Source organism: Erythrolamprus reginae, chromosome 2 (genome assembly GCF_031021105.1).
Source record: "Erythrolamprus reginae isolate rEryReg1 chromosome 2, rEryReg1.hap1, whole genome shotgun sequence".
NCBI classification, from domain to species: Eukaryota; Metazoa; Chordata; class Lepidosauria; order Squamata; family Dipsadidae; genus Erythrolamprus; species Erythrolamprus reginae.
Window position 1 is genome coordinate 166538281 of NC_091951.1, and position 12456 is coordinate 166550736.

Sequence of the window (12456 nt, forward strand, 5' to 3'; positions counted from 1 at the left end):
CAGCCGTCCAGCCACCCCAAATTTGCCCTTCAAGCCACTCGTCACAGCACAGAGTCGCCCGAAGTGACCGGCTTCTCTTCTCTCCTCTGCACCGCTTAGCGTGGCACCTGAAGCCGCCCAGTACATAAACTGATCCCATTCACACAAGACATTATAACCCGCTATTCAATCCGGGTTGGGAAGACAAGGAATTTTTAGATCTTTTATTTCACCCGGTCAACCACGTGATGCAAACAAACGCCCAACGCGTCTGAAAGCCAGATACTTTGGCAAGAGGTCTCTCCGACGAGAGCCGGAGCTCGTCTCCTCCACGCCTTCAAACCTCGCCTTCCCGAGGGAGGGAGAAAGCTGTCGTTTCCGAGCTCCCTCTCTCTCTCTCTCTCTCTCTCTCTCTCGCTCGCTCCGGCGGGGCTTTCTTAGCGCGGCCCCGGAGGAGCGCCGCCTTCGCCCAGCGAGTGCAATTATCTCGCCCCGGAGGAGTTGCTGCTAAAGTTGGCGCTCGCTTTCTCTTTCGGGGCTGTCTGCCCCCTCCCTTCGACGGCCGCCGGGCGCTTTTCGGCTCTGGCTGCCCACCAGCCGCCTCCGCCTCTGTCTCCGTCCGGGACGTTTTGGGCCAAACCGGCGAGGTACAGTTTGAGAGAAGAGCCGGAGAGCAAAGAGGCCCCGATCTGGAAGGCGCGGCTGCGCTGCCGCGGTTTTGCTGAGCTGAGAGGAGGAGGAGGAGGAGGGTAGTAGTAGGTGAGGCTGGTGGTGGCGGCTCCCCTCCCTCCCTCCCTCCCTCTCCCACCCCGAGCAGATCCATCCTTCCAGAGGCGGCACGGTCTGCCTACTCGGGAGAGGCCACCGGGCAAAGGTGCAGCCGGTCGCCTCTCGGCCACAAGCGGGGCGCTGCCTGCTGCTTCCCCTGCCTTGGCTTCCCTCACCTGCTCCTGCGGCGGCAGCGGGGCAGAGGCCCTGCCCGGACTCGCCCGGGCTCTCGCGGCCAAACAGGCGCGTGGCTCGCCTTCCTTTCCCACCCACCGCCCGGCATCGCCCGTGCGCCGCTGCCTTCGCGCCCGGCCTGCTTCTCGCCCAGCCGCCGGCGCTGACCATGCTGGGGACCCGGCGCGACCGGCTGCTCATCCTGCTGCTTCTCGGGGCGCTGCTCAGCGCCGATTTCTACTTCCACCTCTGGCCCCAAATGAGGCGGCGCCTCGGTCCGGCCACGGAGACGGCTGAGCCCCGCTGCTCCTGCCCCGCCGAAGAAGCCGCCGCCGCCGCCGCCGGTCCAAAGCTCCGGACTCGGCCGCCCGCCAACCTGAGCAGCCAGGCCCCCCACTCCAAGCTGAGGAGGCTATTCGCGCACCCGCTCTACAGCACCCCCGAGAGGCCGGCCGAGAAGCTGCTCAACGGGCAGGAGGCGCTGCGTTACTACCGGCGGAAAATAGCCCGCTGGAACAGGTGCGTGGGCTCGGACGTGGGGGGAAATGCGGCTCGGGCGCCTTTTCGCCGAGAATAAGACCCGCGTCGGAAAAACCCGCTTGTCGCTGCGATGCCTTGCGGGGGTGAGGGAAGAGCGTGCGTAGCCCCCGCGACTAGTTGGTTTCTTGAGCTCGCTCGGAGAGCGGGAAAGTTGTTTGTTCCTCACGCGGGGCTCTGTGCGAGGTCGGGATCGGGGAAGATTTGATTGCAAAGTTCCAAAATCGTCTTCCTGAATCTTGGGTGTCGGGCAACTCAATTTCGCTTCTCTCCGAGGAAATTGTGGGGAAAATCCTTCTCTGCCCCTCACAACGCGCCCGATCCGCGGTATAACCTTTAAACACTTTTCAATTTCAAATGCGGGGTCAATTTTGTGAGGGCGGATGAAGTGTGGTAACTTCTCTAAGATGTGCCGAAATCACGTATCACAACCTCTCGGCTAGCAACAGCCAGGGCGCTTAGACTTCTATGTATGTATGCATGCATACATGTACATGCATGTACAGTACTTACTTACTTACTTACTTACTTACTTACTTACTTACTTACTTACTTACTTACTTACTTACTTACTTACTTACTTACTTACTTACTTACTTACTTGATTTATATGCGGCACCTCTCCGAGGATTCAAGGCAGTTTACAACATATAAAAGACAATAAAAACATCTGAAATCCAATTTGAAATTTAAAACTAACTGGTCTAAAACCCAAGTACATTAAAAATCAATCACTCCCATTCAAACAGCAAGCATATATGTGGCTTTGCCAGGCATTACAACCCTCCCTGAGGGACTTACAGAGTCAGCATGTTGCACCCCATACAATCTGGGTCCTTCCCCCACCCCAATTTTTTAAAAAAAATTATCCTCTATATCTCATACAGGTTAATATGTATATACCTTAAAATATTAAAAATAACATACAGTTACACATTTTTATCAGTTGTTCAAAAATCCATTTTATTCTGCCGTTACATCAACAATCATCAGTTTGCCCCTCTTTTTTTTTCTCCTTGCAATACTCTGGGTCCTCGTTTTTACCGATCTGGAAAGGTTGGCTTGCCCTCATGGAACCGGCTAGGGGGAGGGGATGGTCTCTTTCTTCATCTCCCCCATGGGCAAATATGTGCTGGGTCAGATTTGCAGTTTCCTCACTTCTAGTTGCACCCGGTTTCTTATCTCTTTCCTTTCAACACTCCACGCTACCCTTCTGGTCCTTGGACCTTGTGCCTGATCTCAGGCTGATGTGCCCAGAGTGGCTTCAACCAAATAGGCAGATCCCCCTTTGGTGGCAATTAGGTTTCTGCTGAGTAATCTGCTAGAATGAGGGTCTCCAACCTTGGCAACTTTTAAGATTTGTGAACTTCAACTCCCAGAATTCCTCAGCTAGCAAAACTGGCTGAGGAATTCTGGGAGTTGAAACCCACAAGTCTTTAAGTTGCCACAGTTGGAGACTCCTGGACTAGAATATTCCCGAACAAGACAGAGGTTTCTGCCTCATTGGCCAACCTACCATTATCAGCCAAAGTTAGAGATTATCGCTTGCCTCCATCCATCCATCCAACCATACAATTACAGGCACATAGTCCTAAGTCCTTGTTGTTGCAGCCCATCCTAGGAGCCTGTGCCTTTCCCCACTGGTGGTCTCCCTCCATTTCTGAACTATTCGAAAATATTGCCTTTGCAAATGTGGTTCCAGTCCCTGCCTGTGCCTTCATCCTTGGTTCCACCTCACTGCAGTCACTTAAGAGTTCCCTCTATGGTGACTATGCCTAACAGATGTTCCACACCTTGCGGCTGAGATGGTGGTGTAAGAAGGAGACTAATCGTACTGTGATACCACTTTGGCTAAGAATGGCTTAAGGCTGTCACATTTGGGGACGCCTGCAGAAAGCTGGAGTGTGTGTGTGCATGTTGTGGGCTGAGGCCTGCTGAAATGTCATTCTTGGACATTGCTCTTCTGTAGGATGGGACTGGCTGGGCTGCAGGGCAAGTAAATTTTATATGACTTTCCTGAGAGTGAAATCACAGCAGCTGCTTGAAGCTGAGTTTCAGAAACCATGGGGAGGAGTTGGCAAAATGGCTCTGGCAGTAGAATTGCACCCTCTGGAACCATCACCTGAGAGAATCCACATTGAGGTGCATAAGAAGTGCAGAACCTCTGGCTGGAGATTTTTTATCTTTGATAGTATTGGTTGGGAATGAGTCTTTTTCTAATGCAAATTGTCCCACAATTAAAATACTGGTATCTCTTGACTTATGACTATAGTTGGGAGCAAAATTTCCATTTCCAGTGTGTCACACCCAATTTTACAACATTTTTGGCCACAGCTGTTAAGTGAATCAACGCAATTACGAAGTGACTCATGCAGTTGTTAAACGAATCCAGCCTCTTCCATTGGCTTTGCTTGCCAGAAGGTTACAAATGGTAAACTCTATGACTCCAGGCCTTTGCAATATTCATAAATGCATGCCGGTTGCTGAGTGCCCAAATTTTCATTATGTGACCATGAGGAAGCTGTAAACAGTCGTAAGAACAGGTCGTCACTTTTTCCAGTGCTGCTGTAAACTTTGAATGGTTGCTAAATAAATGACTTTTTAAAATCAAGGACTACCTATATCTGGAGTAGAGAAAGGCTAGCTAGGTCCAAGCATTTGACTTTTTTTTTAAAAAAAGCAATATCCTGAGGACATTAAAATTGGGGAGGGGGAGGAAGAAATCATGCAATTTTAGAACTCGGTTTTATGGTTATATCGTAGCAGGGATCTCCAAACTTGGCAACTTTTAAGACTCATAGACTTCAACTCCCAGAATTCCCCAGATAGCAAAGTTAGGCCAAAGCATGTCAGGCTGAGAAATTTTGAGCCTTGAAGTCCATAAGCCTTAAAGTTGCCACATTTATAGGAAGCTACCTTGTACAGTCAGACCTAACCAGCTGTCTAATGCTTCCAAGTACTGTAATACTCCTATGATAAATAGCACTCCAAGGCAAGCAGGTTCCTCAAAAAACTGGTTTATTGGAAATACCATATTGGCAAGGTTGGTGAAAACTGACTCTGAATATTCCTGTGGTTTTCACCAAGTTAAAAGTAAATGTTTTTCCCTTCCCCAGTCAGTCAGTCACATGGTCCAATCATCGTGCCATCTGGTTACCTGGTAACATCACTCCACCTTTCTTCAACCACCTGTGGGAATGTCCTTGGTTCCCAGGAGAAAGTATTTTGTTTTGACTACACCCCCTCCCCATCTCTATTCCCCCCTTCTAACTATAGAAAGTGGGCTTGCTCAAGCCAGCTTCAGGGTTGACAACCTACAAGTCTTAAAGAATCCAAACTGCAGCCTTCTGACTCCATTGCTGAGATTCTAGAACTAGATTTTGTACCTTCTGCGGGCAAAGTTACTGCTGAGCTATAGTCCTTCCCTGTGTTAATTCTGATTTGGTCTGCATCAGCCTTCCCCTGTTAATTAAATACCTTTAAAAATATTCCAGGACTAGACTCTTACAGATCCTCAGCCTCCGCGCCTATAGTCTCCCATCCTCTTCCTGTGTAGCCAAACATTTACCATGCTGATTGCAAATTTTGGAAATTATAATCCCAACATTTCTGGATATTATTGCCAAGTTGGGAAAGGATGATTATCATGAGGTATTATAGCAAATGTTCCCTTTTCTGATAACTTAATTAACACCAGAAGGACCTGTATTGGCTGTACTCTCCATAAAGAGTGCAGATGTGAATATAAATCTATTGATATAAAGTGTGATTCTATTCTCACTCGCCTATAAATAACAGCAGTCATTGCGTTAGCCATAAGCAATAATAATAAAAAATACTAGGTTAATGGAAGTCATACTAAATTGTTGCAAGGATCTGCACGGCCTGAATGGCATGGGGCCAGGCTAAATGCAGGTCCATCTTTCCCTGAAGGTATCTGTCTCAAAAAAGGTCAGATAGGATTGGTGTACCGCACGTTCTTTACCTTAAATGCTGCCATTTGGTGGCATCCAGAAAGTGTGCCTACTCCATTGTTGTCCTTCTTGCTCCAGAGATCCAGCAGGCCTCCATCCTGCTCACCTTCCAGGTGGCTTTGAAGAGTTGGCTCCCCCCCAATCCAAGCTTTGGAGGAGAATGAGGTTGAAGGCCATCAAGGCAGAATGCTGATGGGTGAAAGAGTCTTACCATCAGGGTGACAATACTTGTGGTTGTCGGTGGGTGTGTTTTGTATCATTGTCCAGAACTATGATATCTCAAATGGGTGACTGTATGTATGTTGAATGAATGCATGAAACTGGTCCAGGTGAGTTGGAAGAAAAACATTCCTAGAACTGTATCTCTCCAACTAGATTGTTGAACAGTGTGAGGCAAAGCCTTCAAACTTGAAGATTCACTCTTAATGAGGACCAGAAAAGTATCAGTTGTGGTAAGAATGTTCACAAAGCTAGCTAGGATAAAGCAAATTGATGTCTACTCCCATTTTGGGAAATACACATTGCATCTGATTCTCATATACAAGTAGTCCTCGACTTATGATAACAATTGAGCCCCAAAATTAGTATTACTGAGCCAGATAGTTATTAAGTGGTTTTTCCCTATTTTATGATCATTTTTGCCACAGTGGTTAAGTGAATCACTGTGTTGTCATGTTAGTAACCTGGTTGTAAAGTGAATCTGGTTTCCTTAATGATTTCCCTTGATAGAAGGTCGCAAAATGTGATCACATGACCCCAAGATGGTGTAACAGTCATAAATACAGGCCTCATAGTCCCACAGGATTGGGCATCATAGAAGTCAAATAAGTAGGTAGGTAGGTAGGTAGGTAGGTAGGTAGATAGATAGATAGATAGATAGATAGATAGATAGATAGATAGATAGATAGATAGATAGATAGATAGATAGATAGATAGATAGATAGATAGAACAAGGATCTGGATTGTGATCACATGGCCATGGGGATGCAATGGTTGCAAGTGTGAAAAGCATCATAAATCACTTTTTTCAGTGCTGTTGTAACTTTGGTCATTAAACAAATGGCTGTAAGTCGAGGACTACCTTCTTCCATTATAACAGCATCTTATCAGTATTGCCTATATCTTTTTTAAAAAGCAAAATCAGCCATTTCTATCATCCTATTTGAGAAAAAGTCATACTTGCCCATTAGTGGGGCCCGTTTAAATCCACTGTCATCCTTATCGAAGCATTTGGTCATGATGAAAATGTAAGGAAGTTAAGCCTTTTAAGAGATGAACAGTCCAGGCAGTTCCAAGATTCAGAATATGAAATCCGTCTTTTCTTTTCTTTTTTGAACCGAGTATCTTTGGTAACCTGACCTTTCAGAAATTGACAAGCTCTGTATTTCCTGACTTCTTCTAAGAGATGATGACAGAGCCAAAATGTGACCATTAAACCAAGGTATACTTAAAAAGAGTAAAGCAGAGGGGGGGGGATACTGAAATGTGCTGAAGTTCTACTGCAGTGAAATTAAAAGTCAGGTGCACAGCTAAGGAGATTTTTCTAAAGATTTGAATTCATCTTGCAGTTGAATCCACAAAAGGCTTGCACAATTCAAACAACCCTCCCTATCTATAACATGTCAATCACTGGTGACCTTAAAAAAACAGGGAGGTGAGGCACCTTATGTAAGACTTCTCTGTCTAGCCACAGCAAATTCTTCCTCTTCTCCAGAGCCTCCTTGAAAACCTAGGGAGAGTATAATATATATATTTTTAAAAATGATGAAAAGGTAAACATTGGTGTTTCACACTGCACAAAGTCCTATTAGGATTTGTTAGCTTTTAATTTAGCAGCGTGTATGAGTCTAGGCAATGGTGGCATGTACATGTAATCGTGCTTTAATGTGGTGAAAGAATGCAGTCGCTGTGAATCTGCTGTAGAGATGTAGTTCTCAGTTTACAATCACAGTGGAGTCCAAAATTTCCATTGCTAAACAAGACAGTTGTTTGGCCCATTTGATGACCTGTCTCCCCACAGTTGTTAAGTGAATCATTACAGTTGTAACTTTAGTATTTAATTAATTAATTTGGTTTTTATTTATTTATTTGGATTTATATAGTAATACAGTTATAAAGTGAATCTGGCTTCCCAATTGACTTTGGTTGTCAGAAGAGTGCAAAAGACGACCACATTACAATCATCACATTTACATGCCAGTTACCAAACATCTGAAATTTGATCATGTGACCACGAGGGTGTTGCAAGTCGTAAACGTGAAAAATGGTCATGTCACTTTTTCCAGTGCTGTTGTAATTTTGGTCGCTAAATGAATGGTTATAAGCCAAGGGCTATTTGTACATGCAGAAGTTTGGTTCATTTATGTCAGGGGTCCCCAAACTTTTTACACAGGGGGCCAGTTCACTGTCCCTCGGACTGTTGGAGGGCCAGACTATTAAAAAAAACTATGAACAAATCCCTATGCACACTGCACATACCTTGTTTTAAAGTAAAAAACAAAATGGGAACGTACTATTTAGAGGGGGGAGAAGATCTGAAATTCATATATGTTTATGTTTTGTTTTTAATTTTCTTTTGTTAACATCTGATTGGCTATACAAGGTTTTCTTGGCTTATGAAAAATGTATAAAGAAAGAAGGAAGCACTTTGGCATAATGGTTAATAAGTTAGAAATATAATTGGTGTTGCACTTTTTGAAGGAACATTAAGGAGGGAATTTAATTAAAAGAAAATGAATGTAACTGGATGACAAAATTAGAAAAAAAACCTTTTGCAACTTTTTTGATGATTGATATTAGTTACTAACAAAATACCACATTTTATTCATGGAAAATTAGACGGTACACTGTGTTGTTTGACTGTATGTTGAGAGAAAAATTTAAAAAAATTACCCCCAAAAAAACCTTCCTTCCTCTGTCCCTCCATTTCATTCTTCCTTCCTTCCTTCCTTTCTTCCTTGCTCCCTCCATTTCTCCTTCTTTCCTTCCTTCCTTCCCTCCTTCATTCCTCTCCACTTCTCCTTCCCTCCCTCTCTTTCCCTTTTCTTTCTTTCTCTCTCTCTTTTCCCTGTGCTCTTGTCACTCACTGGCGGGCCGGATAAATGGCCTCAGTGGGCCGCATGTGGCCCGTGGGCCGTAGTTTGGGGACCACTGATTTATGTAAATCAAGTTAATCTATCTTCTTTATGTACCCATGGAAAGCAAGACACACACACTTTGTTGTTTAGGGGTATGTTTTTTATGTCTTTAAACTATGATTATGCTACCTAATTCTTTTGTTCACAGAATGGTTGACAACATGTAATTTTGGAAAATTACAGATAAATATATAATACAAAGGCTGAAATTATATAAAATAAATAAATAAATTTTTAAAATTGCTATGTAGGAAAAAAAATAGTTGTTTTATCTGGCTCTGGGGCTGCTGTTACATCTGACCTGCAAAATTCAGAATAGTCAGCAAAGAGTTGCAAAAAACTGACATTAGCTGTGGTCATCAGAGTTTTTGTAACACCTGAAAGAACACAAGAATATTTTCACCAAGGCCATTGCACTTCCTCACAGAGTGGAATTCTACAATCAAAGGACACAACATTTTCTGATTCATAAAGGATTTCTTGATTACCTAAAAATATGGTTACCCTGTACTTGTGACATTTGGGTGCTGAGCCATTTAGGTTATAACATGAAGCACCAGTAGTTTTATTGGACTCTAAATAAAAAAAGTCTATTTAATGTGACTTAGTACACTAAATCCTCTTCCTGTTTCATAAAAAAACATGAGCTTCAATGTGTTGTCCCTAATACAGCCAGGTAATGTGGGAAAATGGAATGGATTAGAGAACAACCATCAACCAGAGGGGTTAAGCAGGGAATTAGTCTGGAATCATTATATAAGGTAAGGGTGGGTTCTAATTTAACCTTGCCTCCAATTCACTTCCTCCTGCACCACTTGGGTGGATGTGCATTTCATGCCATGTGGCCGCACATACACATGCGCAGTTCCGAAAATCCAGCTTCTGCACATGCCCAGAAGCAAAAAACAGTTTCTGTGCATGCGCAGAAACAAAAAACAAGATGGCGGCTCCTATGGCACTGCTGAGCGAGCTGGTTTAGGGGAGGTGACCAGATGGTGATTGCTCCTGGTTCAGCGAGTGGGGAGAAATTCCTGCTAGCAGTTCTACAGAACCGGTCCGAACTGAGAGAAACCCAACTCTGAAACCCACCTCACACCCCTCCTTGAGTGCCATTGAGCCTTGTCTAGTCTTTCCTAGCTCCCAGCTGTCAGTCTGGAAAGATTCCTGTAAAATAAGCACAGTGCAATAAAGTGGCTAATTTGAACTCTACACGTCTGTTCTTTGTGCCTGATAGAATAGGTGTCACTTCTAGTTAAGGCTGACCAGAATCTGAAAATATGGTTGCTTGTTAGTATTCATATTCATGTCAATGCTCATCAGAAAGAGGAATCAACCTTTTGCATGTTCTATTTAAACATAGATGAGCAACTGATGGAGCAGTATGAGTTGTATGGAATAAGGATAAGTAGGTTATGTGAGCATCCATATTCATCAGCCGGAATGGCTTAATGCAGTACCATGTGAATGTATTTCCTAAAAGAACCAGGATTAGAGCTGGCTCATTTTGTAGTTTGCTCTCGGTTGAGGACCTTATCCCTGATATTAGGCCTTATCTCACTAGCATATTACGGGGAGTAAAGTAATGGAGAGAAACAGCTTTTCCACGTTGCTGCCTATTTCCTGGACCGAAGTCCTATGGATTGTTCAAGCAGGTACATCCAGGTCAGTGCATTTCTGAGTCCAGCCTTGGCCTGCTAAAAATCCACACTGCACAGAAGTTTTAATAAGAGCAGATTGCTGTCCGAGCAATGGTATCTTTTCCAAATGCGGCAGTCAATCTTGTTTAGCAACTTACTGGCTGCCTTTAAAGTGAACAGGGTGACATTTGTCCTGCAGGAAAAGTCACGCTGAAAATCTTGCGCAGGAGCCAAAAATCTTTATCGCAAATTGCCACAATGGCTGTCTGTTGCTGGATCTCTAATCAACACAGCTTATATGATAGCAGTAGCATTTATATACTGCTTCGCAAGGTTTTACAGCCCACCCTAAGAGTTTAGAGAGTCAGCCTATTGCCCCCAACAATCTGGGTCCTCATTTTATTGACCTTGGAAAGATGGAAGGCTGAGTTAACCTTGAGCAGTCGAGAATCGAATTGTCAAACTGCAGGCAGACGGCAGTCGGCAGAATTAGCCTGCAGTACTGCATTGTAACCACTGCACCACCACTCCTAGTTTGGATGCCCAAGAGAACAACAACCTACACACACTCACACACACTCCTCAAAAATAGTATAAGGTAAGAAGCAGAACGGGTGTGAGATCCAGAGAGCTGATCAGGGAGCATTGCTGACCTTGCTTCAATTGAGTCTTCTCCTGCCGAAGCAATTGAAATATGACAGTGGAGATAAAGAAACTTGTTGCTTAGCACCAACAGCTCACGACAACAGAGATGAAAGACAAGTTATTCCATCCGACTTTTTCTTTCTTTCTTTCTTTCTTTAGTTACACAGTTAAATATTTATTCTCAACGATAGCTCTTAGCAAAATGCACATAAAATTACCTTGACCATATCAGTTCAATACATCCCCCTCTAATGTTAACAGCGCTGTTTGTCAGGATGGGCTTTCATATCTTCCTTGCGGCCTTATTTGCAAAGAATGCAACGTGCTCCATTACATGTTTGTCTTCATTGGAGAACCAAATAAAAAATAAATAAAAAGATTTTTAAAAAAATCTTTTTAATCTCTTAGCTGGAGTGAGGTAGAGTCAGCCTTCATTTTTCCTTTTTTTTTTTTTTTTTTCTCTACAATTTCCATGTTTACATCTATGCATATACCATAAGACTCATCAAAATATACAGGTAGCCCAATGGGTGAAAATGGCCTCCCCCTGTCTTCCAGAAGGCCCCAAATCAGCTGGCCAGTGTGCATAAGCATGCTGGAGCTGACACAGGGAAAAGCCTCACGTGCCCTCAGATATGGCTCCACTTGCCACCTGTGGTACCCATGCCACAGGTTCACCATCATTGTTCTAAGCTATTAGATGGAACTGAAGCAAGCAATGAGTAGGGACAGAGTCAACACACATTAACCTTCGACCCGCTTTTTCTGGTATCGCCTTCTACCCTCCACCCTCCTCTAAAGTTGCCATCCACAGAGAAAGATTCTTTATTGATTATTTATTACTTCCTGCTCCTGCCAAAGCCAACATGCAGCAGTTAACAGAAATGACAATAACAGTAAAATTCAACCCAAAGTAGTTGAGACATCTCCCCCAGGCTTATATAGTTTTATGTATGGTATGCTTGTGATGTATGGTTTTTAAATGATGGGTTTTTAGATACTGTACTTGCTTTTAAATTTTAGATTTGTTACATTGCACATTGTTATTATTGTTGTGAGCCGCCCCGAGTCTATGGAGAGGGATGGCATACAAATCTAATATATTATTATTATTATTATTATTATTATTATTATTGTTGTTGTTGTTGTTGTTGTTATTGTTATTGTTATAGTAACAACCTCCATAGTGGGTAATATCAAGGTGCAGCATGTGGGCAATGTGAAGTGCGCTGATGCTCATTGGGAAAGCAGCTTCGAACAATGTGTGCCAAGCTGGAAATTGTGATGCTCCAGTTGGATCTGCCAGTTCAGTTCTTGACCATATTTCTGCCTGTCCATTTTTTTTCCCCTTTAGCTTTAATGCAACTTCAGCCCTGCTACGGACAGCTTTTTACTTTTAATTTTGCCTATGGCTTGACTGAGCAGTCATCCATTCAATGTGCGGAGCGCACCCCTCCTCTGGCATTGATTACCCTGTCTCTGGTTTCACAAATAGGATGAAAAGAATGACTGAAATCCTTAGTTATTTGGCTTGCTGTGTATGCTTTTTTTCTTTGTCCCTATGCGCAGATGATCCATTGACCTAGTAAGTGGCTGAGCAAGCAA

General features: G+C 43.9%; 1 protein-coding gene across 1 annotated transcript in view; it reads left to right on the top strand.

The window, feature by feature from the left end:
* The first annotated feature begins 284 nt into the window (after positions 1–284).
* FAM20A (FAM20A golgi associated secretory pathway pseudokinase) overlaps positions 285–12456 on the top strand; it is a 76275-nt gene continuing 64103 nt past the window's right edge. Inside the window, exon 1 of the mRNA XM_070740318.1 lies at positions 285–1440. Within this exon, the coding sequence (XP_070596419.1) occupies positions 1091–1440 (350 nt within the window). The 5' untranslated portion in view covers positions 285–1090. The remainder of the gene's footprint in view (positions 1441–12456) is intronic.